General features: G+C 35.3%; 1 protein-coding gene across 2 annotated transcripts; it reads left to right on the top strand.

Annotated features, from left to right (window-relative positions):
* Positions 1-6,600: 6,600 nt before the first annotated feature.
* LOC132627070 (dephospho-CoA kinase) lies at positions 6,601-10,498 on the top strand. 2 transcript variants are annotated; one of them, XM_060342153.1, is made up of 4 exons: positions 6,601-6,755; positions 7,327-7,551; positions 7,724-7,869; positions 9,868-10,498. In XM_060342153.1, exons 2-4 carry the CDS (start codon positions 7,444-7,446, stop codon positions 10,307-10,309), a joined length of 696 nt encoding a protein of 231 aa, XP_060198136.1. In that variant the 5' UTR covers positions 6,601-6,755; positions 7,327-7,443; the 3' UTR covers positions 10,310-10,498. The 2 variants fall into 2 exon arrangements, with proteins under 2 accessions (XP_060198136.1, XP_060198137.1); XM_060342154.1 differs by lacking the exon at positions 6,601-6,755 and having other exon boundaries at positions 6,957-7,551.
* The last annotated feature ends 1,722 nt before the right edge of the window (positions 10,499-12,220 follow it).

The following is a 12,220-nucleotide window of genomic DNA, read 5'->3' on the forward strand; positions in this document are numbered from 1 at the left end:
ATTGTGATCTTAAACTAATTATATGTAGAATGTATAAAAATATCCTTTAATCTTGTCGTTTTAAATATGTCATGTGAAAAATTGAAATTAAAGAATTGTCAAAAAGAGAAATAGACATTCTTTTTCAAACAAACTAAAGAAAGAAAGTAAGACAAAAAATTCGAACCGGAGGGAGTAAATCACACTTTACAACATGATTATCTTTATTACAGTCTTTTTCTTTTAAAATCTTTAATCCATTATATACAGGATTTGATGCAAGAATGAAATTGAGAAGAAATCTAGCTCAGAATTAAGTTAAGATAGAATTACACTAAAGAAAGCTAAGGAATATTTAATTCTAAAATGGTTACACCAATAGAATAATGAGTAAAAAACGCTACTATATATGACAATAAGAATTTGGGGTTAAAATGCATAAATCTCTAAACTTAAGATGTCTGAATATAATTAATGAAACTTGTGTCCTCCCTCCGAAGATCTAACTCTCCAACAATTGTGTACTGCACCAATTGCCCCAGGTACAACCATTAGATCAACTCAGCTCCAAAATTCATAGTGCATCAAGGTCTGCGTATTAGGTGTCACGATCCAACCCCGTAGGCCGTGACTAGTACCCGAACTGAGCACTCGTATACACACCCTTTAGCTATATGTTCAGTCCACAACAGACATAGTATGAAACTTATAACGACCAGAACATGGTCTCGGAACTGTCGCATAAATGTATATATATAAATGCAAGCCGACAAGGCTGCTACCACAACATGATAATATCTGCAAGCCGGCGAGGTTGCTACAACGATAGAATACTCATACTGATAATACACACACAACTAATCACGTCTGAATACGACCCACATACATGTCCACAGACTTCTAAGAGTTTCAACAGTGAAATATGACGGGACAGGGCCCCGTCGTACCCTTAGACAACATGTGCATATATTTAGATAAAAAAGAATCTATACCAAAATCTGGGCTCCGGAACAACGGAACTCTCCAAGATAGTAGAAGGGAAGTCTTAAGCTGGCGGTTCACCAAAGCGCGTATCTGTACCTGCGGGCATGAAACGCAGCCCCCCGAAGAAAGGGGGTCAGTACGGAATATGTACTGAGCATGTAAAGCGTGAAATATAATAAAAGGACCATAACTGAAATAAGGAGTACGGGATACAAGTACAATGTTCAGAATACCAAAACACTTGCCTTTGAAACATAACCATGCTTGTCAATATCATATATCATATACATATGTGTCGTACCCGGCCCTCTAGTGAGGGACTCGATGAATAAGGTCATCATATGCCCTCCTGGCCGCCATAACATGTCATCATGTCATCATATCATCATATAGTCATATCATCATATCATCATATACATATATACCGTACCCGGCCCCCTAGTGAGGGACTCGGTGAACAATGCAGTGAAACTGTGCACGATAACATACCCGGCCCGGGACTCGGTGAAAGACATATTGAGGCATGCACGAGCAGAGTAGTGAGAAACTATATGCAATTTAAAATATTTTTAAGGACTCAATGGAATAGTCAACACGAACCATCGTTTGCAAATTCAAATAATAGTCATAGCATATACCTTTCGGATGTCCCTGTGGATTATATCAAAATGGAACTTTGAAATCATATGTACATATCAAAATATATATAAAAAAAATATAAGTTATGGGAATCAAGATCATTAGCCATCCTAGTGGTTCTAGGAATAGGAATTCCTTTGGAATCGTATATACATCGTATATTCATTTCACAACGATCATGCCAAAAAGAAAGAAGGGTTAATTTCACATACCTTTAGCGCTTATTCGCCACACAATATGTATACGCTGCCCAATAATACTTCAACCTCTATTAAGACGCCAACAACTACGGTTAAGCTACAGGGAGATTCAAAACGTATTCTAGCGTTAGTAACTCCTTTCTAGATGTTTAGACGACGTTTTCCTTATATCCAAACCAACTACATACAACCAATCCAACATCAATAATTATACGTTCAATACCAACCCGGACAGCCCACACAACATTCCAAACAGTCCACATTCACAACATTCAATAGCGATTCACATACGACTACTACATTCTCAAGTTATTCCTAATAGTTTGTAGCCTTAACGTTTGCATGTAACAACTCTATAACAGCCCATCCAACATACAACACAATGCATAATCTTAATTATCATTAATCTTCCAAGCTCAATAAGAACAACAACAACGTGTCAAAACAGTCCGCATGCAGTTTCAAATCAGCCCATACCTTACAACATTCGATAATAGTTTACATGCGGTTATGACACCTCTATTTTATTCTCATTAGTCTATAGTCGTAATACTTCATGAAAGTGATTCTATAAAGCCCAATTACTATGACAACATGATGTATACTCCTATCTATAATTAGTTTTTCCAACTTAACGAAAACAACAACGCATCCAAAACAGTCCCTAACCGATCAACATAAAAGTGCCCGAAATTCTTGCAAACGTTTACGAACATACCAAGCGAACCACATACGATTCTTACACATTATTTCATGTCTTCTTTTTATATAATTTCAGTAAGTTACGACCAGCAGTCACACGACAACTACATCATCAATTCATACACAATTAAGCTACATTGTCATCACTATAATCCTTACAACAACCCACAAACAATTTTTGTTCCAACTCTAACCATTAAATACCTTCATTTCCATCATAAAATTCATGACAACAACAATCAAAATATCAAGTAAAATCAGTTCACTACCTTCCACACAAAACAGTCCACTACACAGCCTCAACTCAACAAAATAACAACATGTTCATATCAACACAACTTCACCTTTAACCTTCCAATTCTTTTCATTCTTTTTCCCATGCAATTCATGTTCACCAAGTTACAACCATACTTCAACATCAACACATGTAATTTCCTACATACAACTTATATTTACACATCTACCATACGTTTTAAACAACCCTTAATACATGCAAAAGAAAGTTAAACCTTAACTTGGCTAGAATTTGTGCCTTGAATTTAATTCTTGTTCTTGCTATCTAGGATCAATCCCACGTTGTTATACACCTTCCAAAGGGTTGAAATTCTTGAAGAAATTATTTTTTTGGTCAACACACAAAGAGCTCAAATTCAGCCCTTCTTGGCCGAGAGCTTCTCTCTCTTGGCTCTAAGTTTTCTATCTTGTTAAAGATGAGAAAATGAGCTCTCTTAGTCATCCATTTGATTAAACTATGATGCCTACAAGTTGGACACATGACCCACTCATGACATTGAGCCACTCAATTAACTTTGCACTTAAATTTATTTTCTTTCTCCTACTACTTTCGGCTACTTTGGCCAAGCCTCACCTTTCTTCTCCTTTCCATTTAATTGTTTACAATTCAATTGCATGTGTAGTGGATGAATCATTATTCAAATGCATGCCTCACACTTTTTCTCCCCCTATTTTCGGCTACTTGGCCGAGCCTCCCAAATTTTTTTCTTTCAATTTAGTTGTCCACAATATAATGAAAGTGTAGTGGATGAATCAATATCTAAATGCATATTTGTAAGTCTTCCATAAGGTTCCCATGTGAACCTTTGTCAATTGCAATCATACAAGGATGAATTGTTAATATTTAAATGTGCAATGATTCTTCCAACATGCATGCCTTCATAAAATAATGAATTGTCAATATTTAAATGAGTAGTAGCCTTATTTTAGATGACTTTGAGTCATATTTTGGGCATTTACACGTTATGTTCATCTTGGCTCATTGTTGCCACTAATTTTTAATTAACACCACAATTAAGTAGTTCCTAATCTCCAGTTACATTTTTATACTAAGTAAAATTTATAACCAATTAGTTCTAATTTAGAAATTAAGAATTAAAGGTTTCTATCTCACGTCGATTCCTTCGCGAATAACTCGACGTATAAAATACGGGGTCTAACATTAGGATTCCCGATTAACAAAAAACTTTCTGTGTATGTTCTTTTTCAGTTTCTACCAATTTGTTTGTTTTTTTCCTACTATATCTTTTTGTTCTCTGTCAATTTTTAGTTTTCATTTGCTCAATTACTTAAAAGGTTAATTTGACTAACCTATCCTTATTTATGCTTTGATCTCAATTTGATACTGCTTTTTTTTCACCACAATCTCTATTCACATTTATTGAGTTAGGGTAAAAGTGAAAACTATTAGTTCATTATATCTTGGTTTTCTAAAATAAACTATTTTGGACCATCTGTTTTTAACAAGGACGACAAGTAAAGTGGACCTCTAAGAATTTATGGGTTGGTGGATGGATGGAAATCAATCTTTATTGGATGATTGAGTTTTCTCTTTATCGGTTTTCAGTCTGTAAATATGCTAAAACAAAACCAAATCGATAAGATATTCATTATCAATTTTCAGTTTATATGTTTTTAGTCTTTAACAGTTCGGTTTTCGGTTTAAATGATAAGAAAATGCTCGTTATATGTTTTTGCTTTCTCTTGTTTTCATATGTTCATATATACACAGTCTTCATGTATAAAATCTATGCAAATTACAAGATAAAAATTATAAAATGCATTGTAGCAATCTTTCAAAAACAAAACAAGGCAAGTTCACAGTTCGTAAACAAGGCCAACCCTATTTCTTCATTTTAGAAGTGAAGGAGAGGGGAGACACAAAGAGGCATCGCAAGGTCTAGTTTCGTATGAGAATGAGACTTTGAGAGGATAATTGTGCCTGTGGTAAGCCCTAATTTCGTATGAGAATTAAGACTTTGAGAGAATAAGGTGCCTGCGGTGAGTAATTTAGAAATAGGTTTATATTTAAAAAATAAAAATCAAAGCCACTAATATATAATTAGGGATGAACAGGTAATTATAATATAAGCTTATTGGGTTATCGGTTTAACCATTAACTAAATCCTTAAAATCGGAAACGAACCGATAACCCGATTAAAAAATTACAAAACTGTTTATAAACCGTTAACCCAATAGCCCGATATCAATAAAGCAATAGCATTTTTATTGGTTCGGTTTATCAGTTAAACCGATTTTTGCACACCCCTAATAGAATATATACTAAAGAACGGTAGCTAGCTAATGAACTTAAAAGAAGCTATTACAATAAGAATTTGAGGTAAAATGCATAATTTAAGAATAACTTAAGAGGTCTAAATGTAATTAATGAAACTTGCAGAACTTCTAATTTATTATTAAAGGGTTGATGTACAAAATGTCTTCTCAATTTCTCAGTATCATTTTTTTCCAGTAAAACAGTAATGATCCAAGTTGTTGAAACCATCTAAAATGATAATAACCTCTTCTGTGTGATTTTACTGGGAAGTGCTAGTCAATAATACTCCACTCTAATCCATTTTACTTGTTTTTTTTTTTTTTTTTTTCACGCCCCTTAAAAACATTAATTAAAAGGGTAATTTGTCTAAATTATCCTTATTTATGCTTTGATCTCAATTTAATACTGCTCTTTTTTTCACCACATTAATCTCTATCCACATTTATTGAGTTAAGGTAAAAATGGAAACTATTAGTTCTTTATATCTTGGTTTTCTAAAATGAAACTATTTTGGACCATCTATTTTTAATAAGGACGACAAGTAAAGTGGACCAGAGAGAGTGTATCTCTAAGAATTTATGGGTTGGTGGATGGATGGAAATCAATCTTTATCTAACCGTGTAATTACTTGATCAAACGAACAAACCAAATTGTGTAGTTACACCCAATTATATCCAATTCCAATTACCTGGGTGGGTTTCCAAACAAGCCCTAAAGACAGCTAAGGAATATTTTTATTGATAACTCTACATTAATAGGATACTCCCTCCCATTCAAAATAAGTGTACACGGAGCTTTTAGCACGCTCCTTAAGAAAATACTACTAACTTTTAGAAAAAAAAAAGTATTTTAATTAAACTATCCTTAATTAAAATTTACATATTCCTATTAACTTAACACATTAAAATCTGATCACTTAATACTTAACGAAAGCAAATTTGAAAAATTAAAATCAATTTTTTTATTACGTAAGAACCAAAATAAAAAGATTAAATGGACGCTTATTATGAAACAGAGGAAGGATATATTGAGGAACTCTAGGTAGCTAATGGGTCTGAAAGAAGCAATTACAATATGAATTGGGGACAAACAAAGAACTAAGGCCCCGTTTCAAATCATGTTTGGACATACAATTTGAATATTTTAAGTTGTATTTTCTCTTATAGACATCAAAACCCTACAAATTGTGAAAACTATCAAAACATTCTCAATTCTTATACAATCTTACCAAATGAGCAAATCATAGTTTATAACAAAATTAATACACTACTAGAAGACTTTTCTAAAAAATACAACATCAATTAATCATAGTTTACCAACTTATGAGTTTTTTTTTTTTACAAAATATTAACTTATGAGTTAAATTTTATATTTAAAAAGTTGAAACCATGGTTTCAAACCCAAACCATGGTTTCAAACCACGACTAAAAATTGATGGCCAAACGCTGGTTTGACATGGTTTCAAAATTGATGGCCAAACGCCTACTAAACTTAAGGGCCTGAATATACATAATGAAACTTTGTGTCCTCCTTGGGCAGATCAACTCTCCAACAGTTCAGTTGTGTACTACACCAATTGCCCCAGGTACAAGCATTCGAAAGCTGAACTCAGCTCCCGTAATATAGCCATTGCATCAAGGTCTGCATATTCGGCATATTAGGGGAACAAAAAACCTTGGGTAAAATCCCTTTTCAATTAACTGTTTTTTCCTACTATTTATTTTTCTTTTGCTCAATTAAATTTGTTTCTTCTAATCTAATTTATCAGCAGATGGTGGATGTACAAAATGTATCTCAATTTCTTAGCTTCAATTTTTCCAGTTGTTGAAACCATCTAATGTTTTATTATAAATGTGATTTTACGGGGAAGTGATCCCCGACACATTTAACTTTAAAGTGCCTACTTTTACCCACAAGCTTCAAAATCATTCTTTTATTTCTTAAACTTGGTATCCAGTCAAACACTTTGACATAAATTGGGACTGAATGGAGGGCGTACTCAATAATATATCTCTAAGAATCTATGGGTTGGTGGATGGATGGAAATCAATCTTTATTGGATGATTGAGTTTTCTCTTTATGTTTTGGTGCTCTTCACCAATTTAAATTTCATGTTCATATTTGTCCCTTTTATCTTGAAAATGTTACTACCCTCACTAAATGGATTTGTAATTTTATACTACTTGATAAATTTAGGGTGCAATGTGTTTTATTTTTTTGTTGGTAATGAACCTCCAACTTATTGTTCAGGTTCAAATTGACATTGAAGATTTCCTCGGATCAAGAAGTCGTGAGTGTGGTGGAGGAAGAGACTGAATTGGAGCAGCTGGCGTTGTTCCTCGTTACTTGTTTGTTCTGGAAATTAGAATGAGGATAGTTGGACTGACCGGAGGAATTGCTTCGGGGAAGAGCACCGTCTCCAACCTTTTCAAGGATCATGGTATTCCCGTTGTCGATGCTGACATTGTAGCTCGGGTAACTACTTTTTCCTCTTGCTTTTCCCATTCTATTACTAGGTCTATAGTTTATTATCAAATGTAAAGAGTCTTAAAATGTTGTGCTTGTGAGTTATCATATCTCCAGTGCCCTAAATTTTGTAAATTGTTGGATAAGCTCTTTATTTTTGGAAAAAATAAAAATTATGCAGGATGTTTTGAAGAAAGGAACTGGTGGTTGGAAAAAGGTTGTGGCTGCATTTGGTGAGGACATCTTACTGGAAAATGGAGAAGTTGATCGCGCAAAGCTAGGTCAAATTGTATTCTCTGATCCGGGAAAACGTCAGCTTCTTAATAGGTAAAAGTTTGTTATGAAAATATGAAATAGTTGCTGAGTAAATTTCTACTTTTTTTTTTTTTTTTTTTTTTTTTTTTTTTTTTTGTGATGACAAGGGAACCCGCAACCGCTACCCTTCGGGTGCGCACAGGTAAACCCCGCTCCTGTGTAATAGCCCGCAAACCACACAGAAGAGATAACCTGTGCTAGGCAAGCCCCGTGCGATAAGCTCGACCCAGAAGGCAAATCTCCTGGCTGATGTAAGCAGGGAGTTTCTAACCTGAGACCTCCATTTATGGAAGCTCCATGCTCAACCAACTGAGCCACTCTGGTTTATTGCTATTTAATTTATATGTTCAACTTTTACTCCGAATGGGATGATAAAAGTAAAATAGGCCGGCATATGATTAGTCCTGAATTTACTATTTCAATTGGATACTTATTGTCCAATCCAAAGAAACAGAAACTAGACTTCCCTCTTATTTTTCTTATTTTCGCGGTGTAACACTAAAACAAAGGATTTAGGATAGCTCCTTTAAACAATCAAAACTTGAAGAAAACTTGTGTATCTAGAAAACTTCATCGCATAGCTGATTCTAGTTTGCTTTAGCTGTGGTTATTTTGGAGCTTCCTCGCGAACTTAGTTTCTCTTTCCACACAAATGAGACATCTTGCTTCCGCGCCCGGAACTTGAGAATCCTCATCAACAATAGTATTGGAGTGACATAGATTTTTTTTAGTTTCAAAAAAAAAAAAAAAAAAATTATTGGAGTGACATTAGGGAAGAACTCAGAGACATAGAAACCACAAATAACTAGAGCTATGTAACTGTTATATTTCAAAACATTAAGAGAAAATGTTTAAATCAGCTATTACCCATGATATTTGCTTACTTTGATCAGTAAAAGCTAACCATCTCCTTGGGAGTGGCAGTCTAGTAGCTCTTTGAAAAATGAAGGATTAAGGCATAGTTGTTCTTGTTACATTTATACTAAGTCTTGTGTTTACCGTAGTCTTTTCTTTTTAGATAGAACTTTTTATGTCAGTTTAGATAGACATGTGAGATTTAGAGAAGCTCCAGTTTTATAGGCAATATTACTTTTTAGGACTAGGACTTAATGTTTTTGGTTCATTTACATTAAGTTTTGTGTTTACCGTAGTCTTTTCTATTTAGATAGAGATTTGAATGTTAGTTTAAAGAGACATGAGGATTTAGAGAAGCTCCAATTTTATAAAACTCTAGTTAAGCTTAAAGAAAGACAGGTTATTGAGTGGTGGAATGAGGTAGCCTGAATAGAGCGGAACGGATACCGAGCATGTAGCCAACCTCAAATTATTATGGGACTGAGGCTTATTTGATGATTGATTGAAAGTACAATTCCAACAGCAAATATAGAAATTTGTCAATTTTGTGGGATGTTATGCTTGAAGTTTAAATGCGGCTATATCGTTGTCTTACAGCAGTAATGATCAATACATTAAAGGGGCGCAGCTCGGTGCACTAAGCTCCCGATATGCAGTTCAGGGAAGGGCCGGACCACAAGGGTCTATTGTACATAGCCTTACCTTGCGTTTCTGCAAGAGGCTGTTTCCATGGCTTGAATCCCTGACCTCCTGGTCACATGGCAGCAACTTTACTAGTTACTCCAAGGCTTACCTTCTAATGATCAATATATTGGCCACTTAAAATTATTGATTTAACATTGGCAAACTACTGCTGCTTCTGGAGATTGGTATGCCATTTTCAGTATTTTATTGAGTACATTGTAGCCTTCGGGGTCAATCCAATGGCAATATAGCATTAGTTTTCTATTCTGCTGAAGTTGACACTCAAAAAGATCTTGGCTTCTTAAGATATAAGATAAGGAGCCGGATGTGGGAGGCTACTAACTTATTTATTGCTTTACTCTAAATTACATTTTGGCCAAGTTTTTTTCAGATTGCCTAGAGTTGAGCAGTATCACATTAAAGATTTTTGTTCCCATGTAAGGTTTTGAACTCGGAATTGTGTCTGTGTAGGTTGCTAGCACCATTTATCTCACGTGGGATTTTAATGGAAGTTTTGAAGCTGTGGATGAAGGGTTGCTCCATAATTGTTCTTGATGTTCCTCTTTTGTTTGAGGCCAAGATGGATAAGTTTACTAAACCCATTGTTGTTGTTTGGGTTGATCCTGAGACACAGCTGCAGCGGCTCATGACGAGAGATGGATCAATGGAGGAGGATGCCAAAAGCAGGATAAATGCACAGATGTCTCTGGATCTTAAGAGGTCAAAGGCAGATATTGTGATTGATAACACTAGCTCACTTGAGGCGTTAAATGAACAATTCCAGAAAGTGTTAACTCAGATTACAAGGCCTTTGACCTGGACCGAGTTTATGCTCTCAAGAAAAGGAGCTTTTCTGGTATTGTTATCAGTTGTTCTATTTGCAAAAAAAGTTTATGAAGGTAAAATAATTTGATCTGAGACTAGGTATGCATTTCTGTATGGAAGAAGAGTTACTCCTTAATCGAGCTCTACTGTGTATGTGCTATTTGTTTTTTAAGAAAAAGAAGCTGTGTATGTACTTCCAGCATGAGCTTTTGTGCTTTATTAGATACTTGAGATGTTGAAGTTGAAGTATGATAATTGATTGTACATTTTACTGATTCGGATTATGATACATTTTGGAATTGCTTTGGAGCAGCTGGATCTGAGGCTTATTGCAATAAAACCCAGATATGGTTGGTGCATGTTCATGTTCTTCAAATAACATGTTGCATCCTGAGAATTCAAATTACTGAATTTGACAATGTGACACCAACTTGATCAAAATATATATATATATATTTTTTTTTGTAGTAAATGAGTTGGTCCTTCCACCACCACCCCGGACAAAAATGATTTTCCTAATAGCGTATTGTCATGTGCTGTGCAAAATAAAGAAGGCCTCCAGTTGATGGTTTACAATGGCATCATAATTTGCTCTTCAAGTGTTGTCCCGCTTCCTGTTTCCTAATGACTCCTTAATTTTTCTAGAGGCATGTAATATCTCTTAGGTTTTGCTATAAAAAAAAAAGTTCCTCCATATTTTTCTTGCATATTAATGTTACTCTGGTTAATTTGTTAATTTAGAGAAGCCTGATGTGTTCTTCAGTAAAAACATCTTGGAGAACTGAAGATACACCTAATTGCTCAATCGGGAATTTTCTTGAATGCTCTAAAGCTAACTCATATTAATGGCTGACTTTTATCGAAGCAAAAAGGTTGGAAAGAAAAATGTTTGCTTGGGGGGTAAGGAAATCTTGCTTAAATTATTGCTGGTTGCTATACCTGTTTGTGCTATTTATTGTTTCAAAATTCCTGATTCTATTTATAAGGAGATCTGTAGTTTGCAAAATTTTCATAGGAAGAAACTAAGGAGTGTTAGTGTTCATGGTTTTTAAAAAGAAAATTTCGGGGCGGGGGTTGGGTGGGGGAAGTAGGGGTGGGAACATGTCAGCTAGAGGGTGGATGGATGACTGGATGATGGTAGTAATAGGTTATGTCTCATCAAGAAATGAAACCATTGAATGCGTTATTTTATATGCATTTGCTGTTCTAGAAGAGATATGGTCAGAAATGAAGAGATTCGGGACAAGGTAGGGGTGGCCTCCGTGGCGGAAAAGATGCGGGAGGCGAGACTGAGATGGTTTGAACATGTCCAGAGGAGAGGCACGGATGCGCCGGTGAGGAGGTGTGAGAGGCTGGCGATGGAGGGCTGGAAGAGAGGTAGAGGAAGGCCGAAGACGTATTGGGGAGAGCTGATCAGGCGGGATATGACTAGTCTTCAGCTTGCCGAGGACATGACCCTATATAGGAAGGTGTGGCGGTCTAGGATTAGGGTAGAAGGCTAGTAGTAGGACTAGTACCTTCCCTTCTTGCTGGACCAATATTATTTCCGTCATTTACTTGTATTGTTATTTTAGCATTCGCATATCTCATATTCTTAGTTTTCTATTGCTCCTTTGATCTATACTACTATCAGTTGTTTCTTGTACTTCGATTATCTTATTTATCTGTGGTAGCTACTGTTCTTTTCTTTCAAACTGCTTTATCATGGTTTTTTTTCGCTTTCATTAGTTTTATTTTCATACTGGTTTGAACAGCTTGTCCTTGTCTGGCCTTTTTTCGTCATGTTTTCTCTTGAGTCGAGGGTCTTTCGGAAATAGCCTCCCTAACTTCCAAGGTAGGGGTAAGGTTTGCGTACACTTTGTTGTTCATCTACTGAGACATTCTTCTTAAGAGGTGGCCTAACCTCCATCTTATACTCTTATATTCTTGCTGGTGTTCTAGTATAATGGATTTGGTCTTAAATCTGATTGTTCTAGTGGTAGTAATAGATCGTAGTCAA

This window comes from Lycium barbarum, chromosome 2 (genome assembly GCF_019175385.1).
Source record: "Lycium barbarum isolate Lr01 chromosome 2, ASM1917538v2, whole genome shotgun sequence".
NCBI classification, from domain to species: domain Eukaryota; kingdom Viridiplantae; phylum Streptophyta; class Magnoliopsida; order Solanales; family Solanaceae; genus Lycium; species Lycium barbarum.

Coding starts and splice junctions, on each gene's coding strand:
- LOC132627070 (XM_060342153.1), top strand. CDS start 7,444: ATGAGGATAGTTGGACTGACCGGAGGAATTGCTTCGGGGAAGAGCACC. Junction 7,552..7,723: donor ATGCTGACATTGTAGCTCGG/GTAACTACTTTT, acceptor AAAATTATGCAG/GATGTTTTGAAGAAAGGAAC. Junction 7,870..9,867: donor AAACGTCAGCTTCTTAATAG/GTAAAAGTTTGT, acceptor GTGTCTGTGTAG/GTTGCTAGCACCATTTATCT.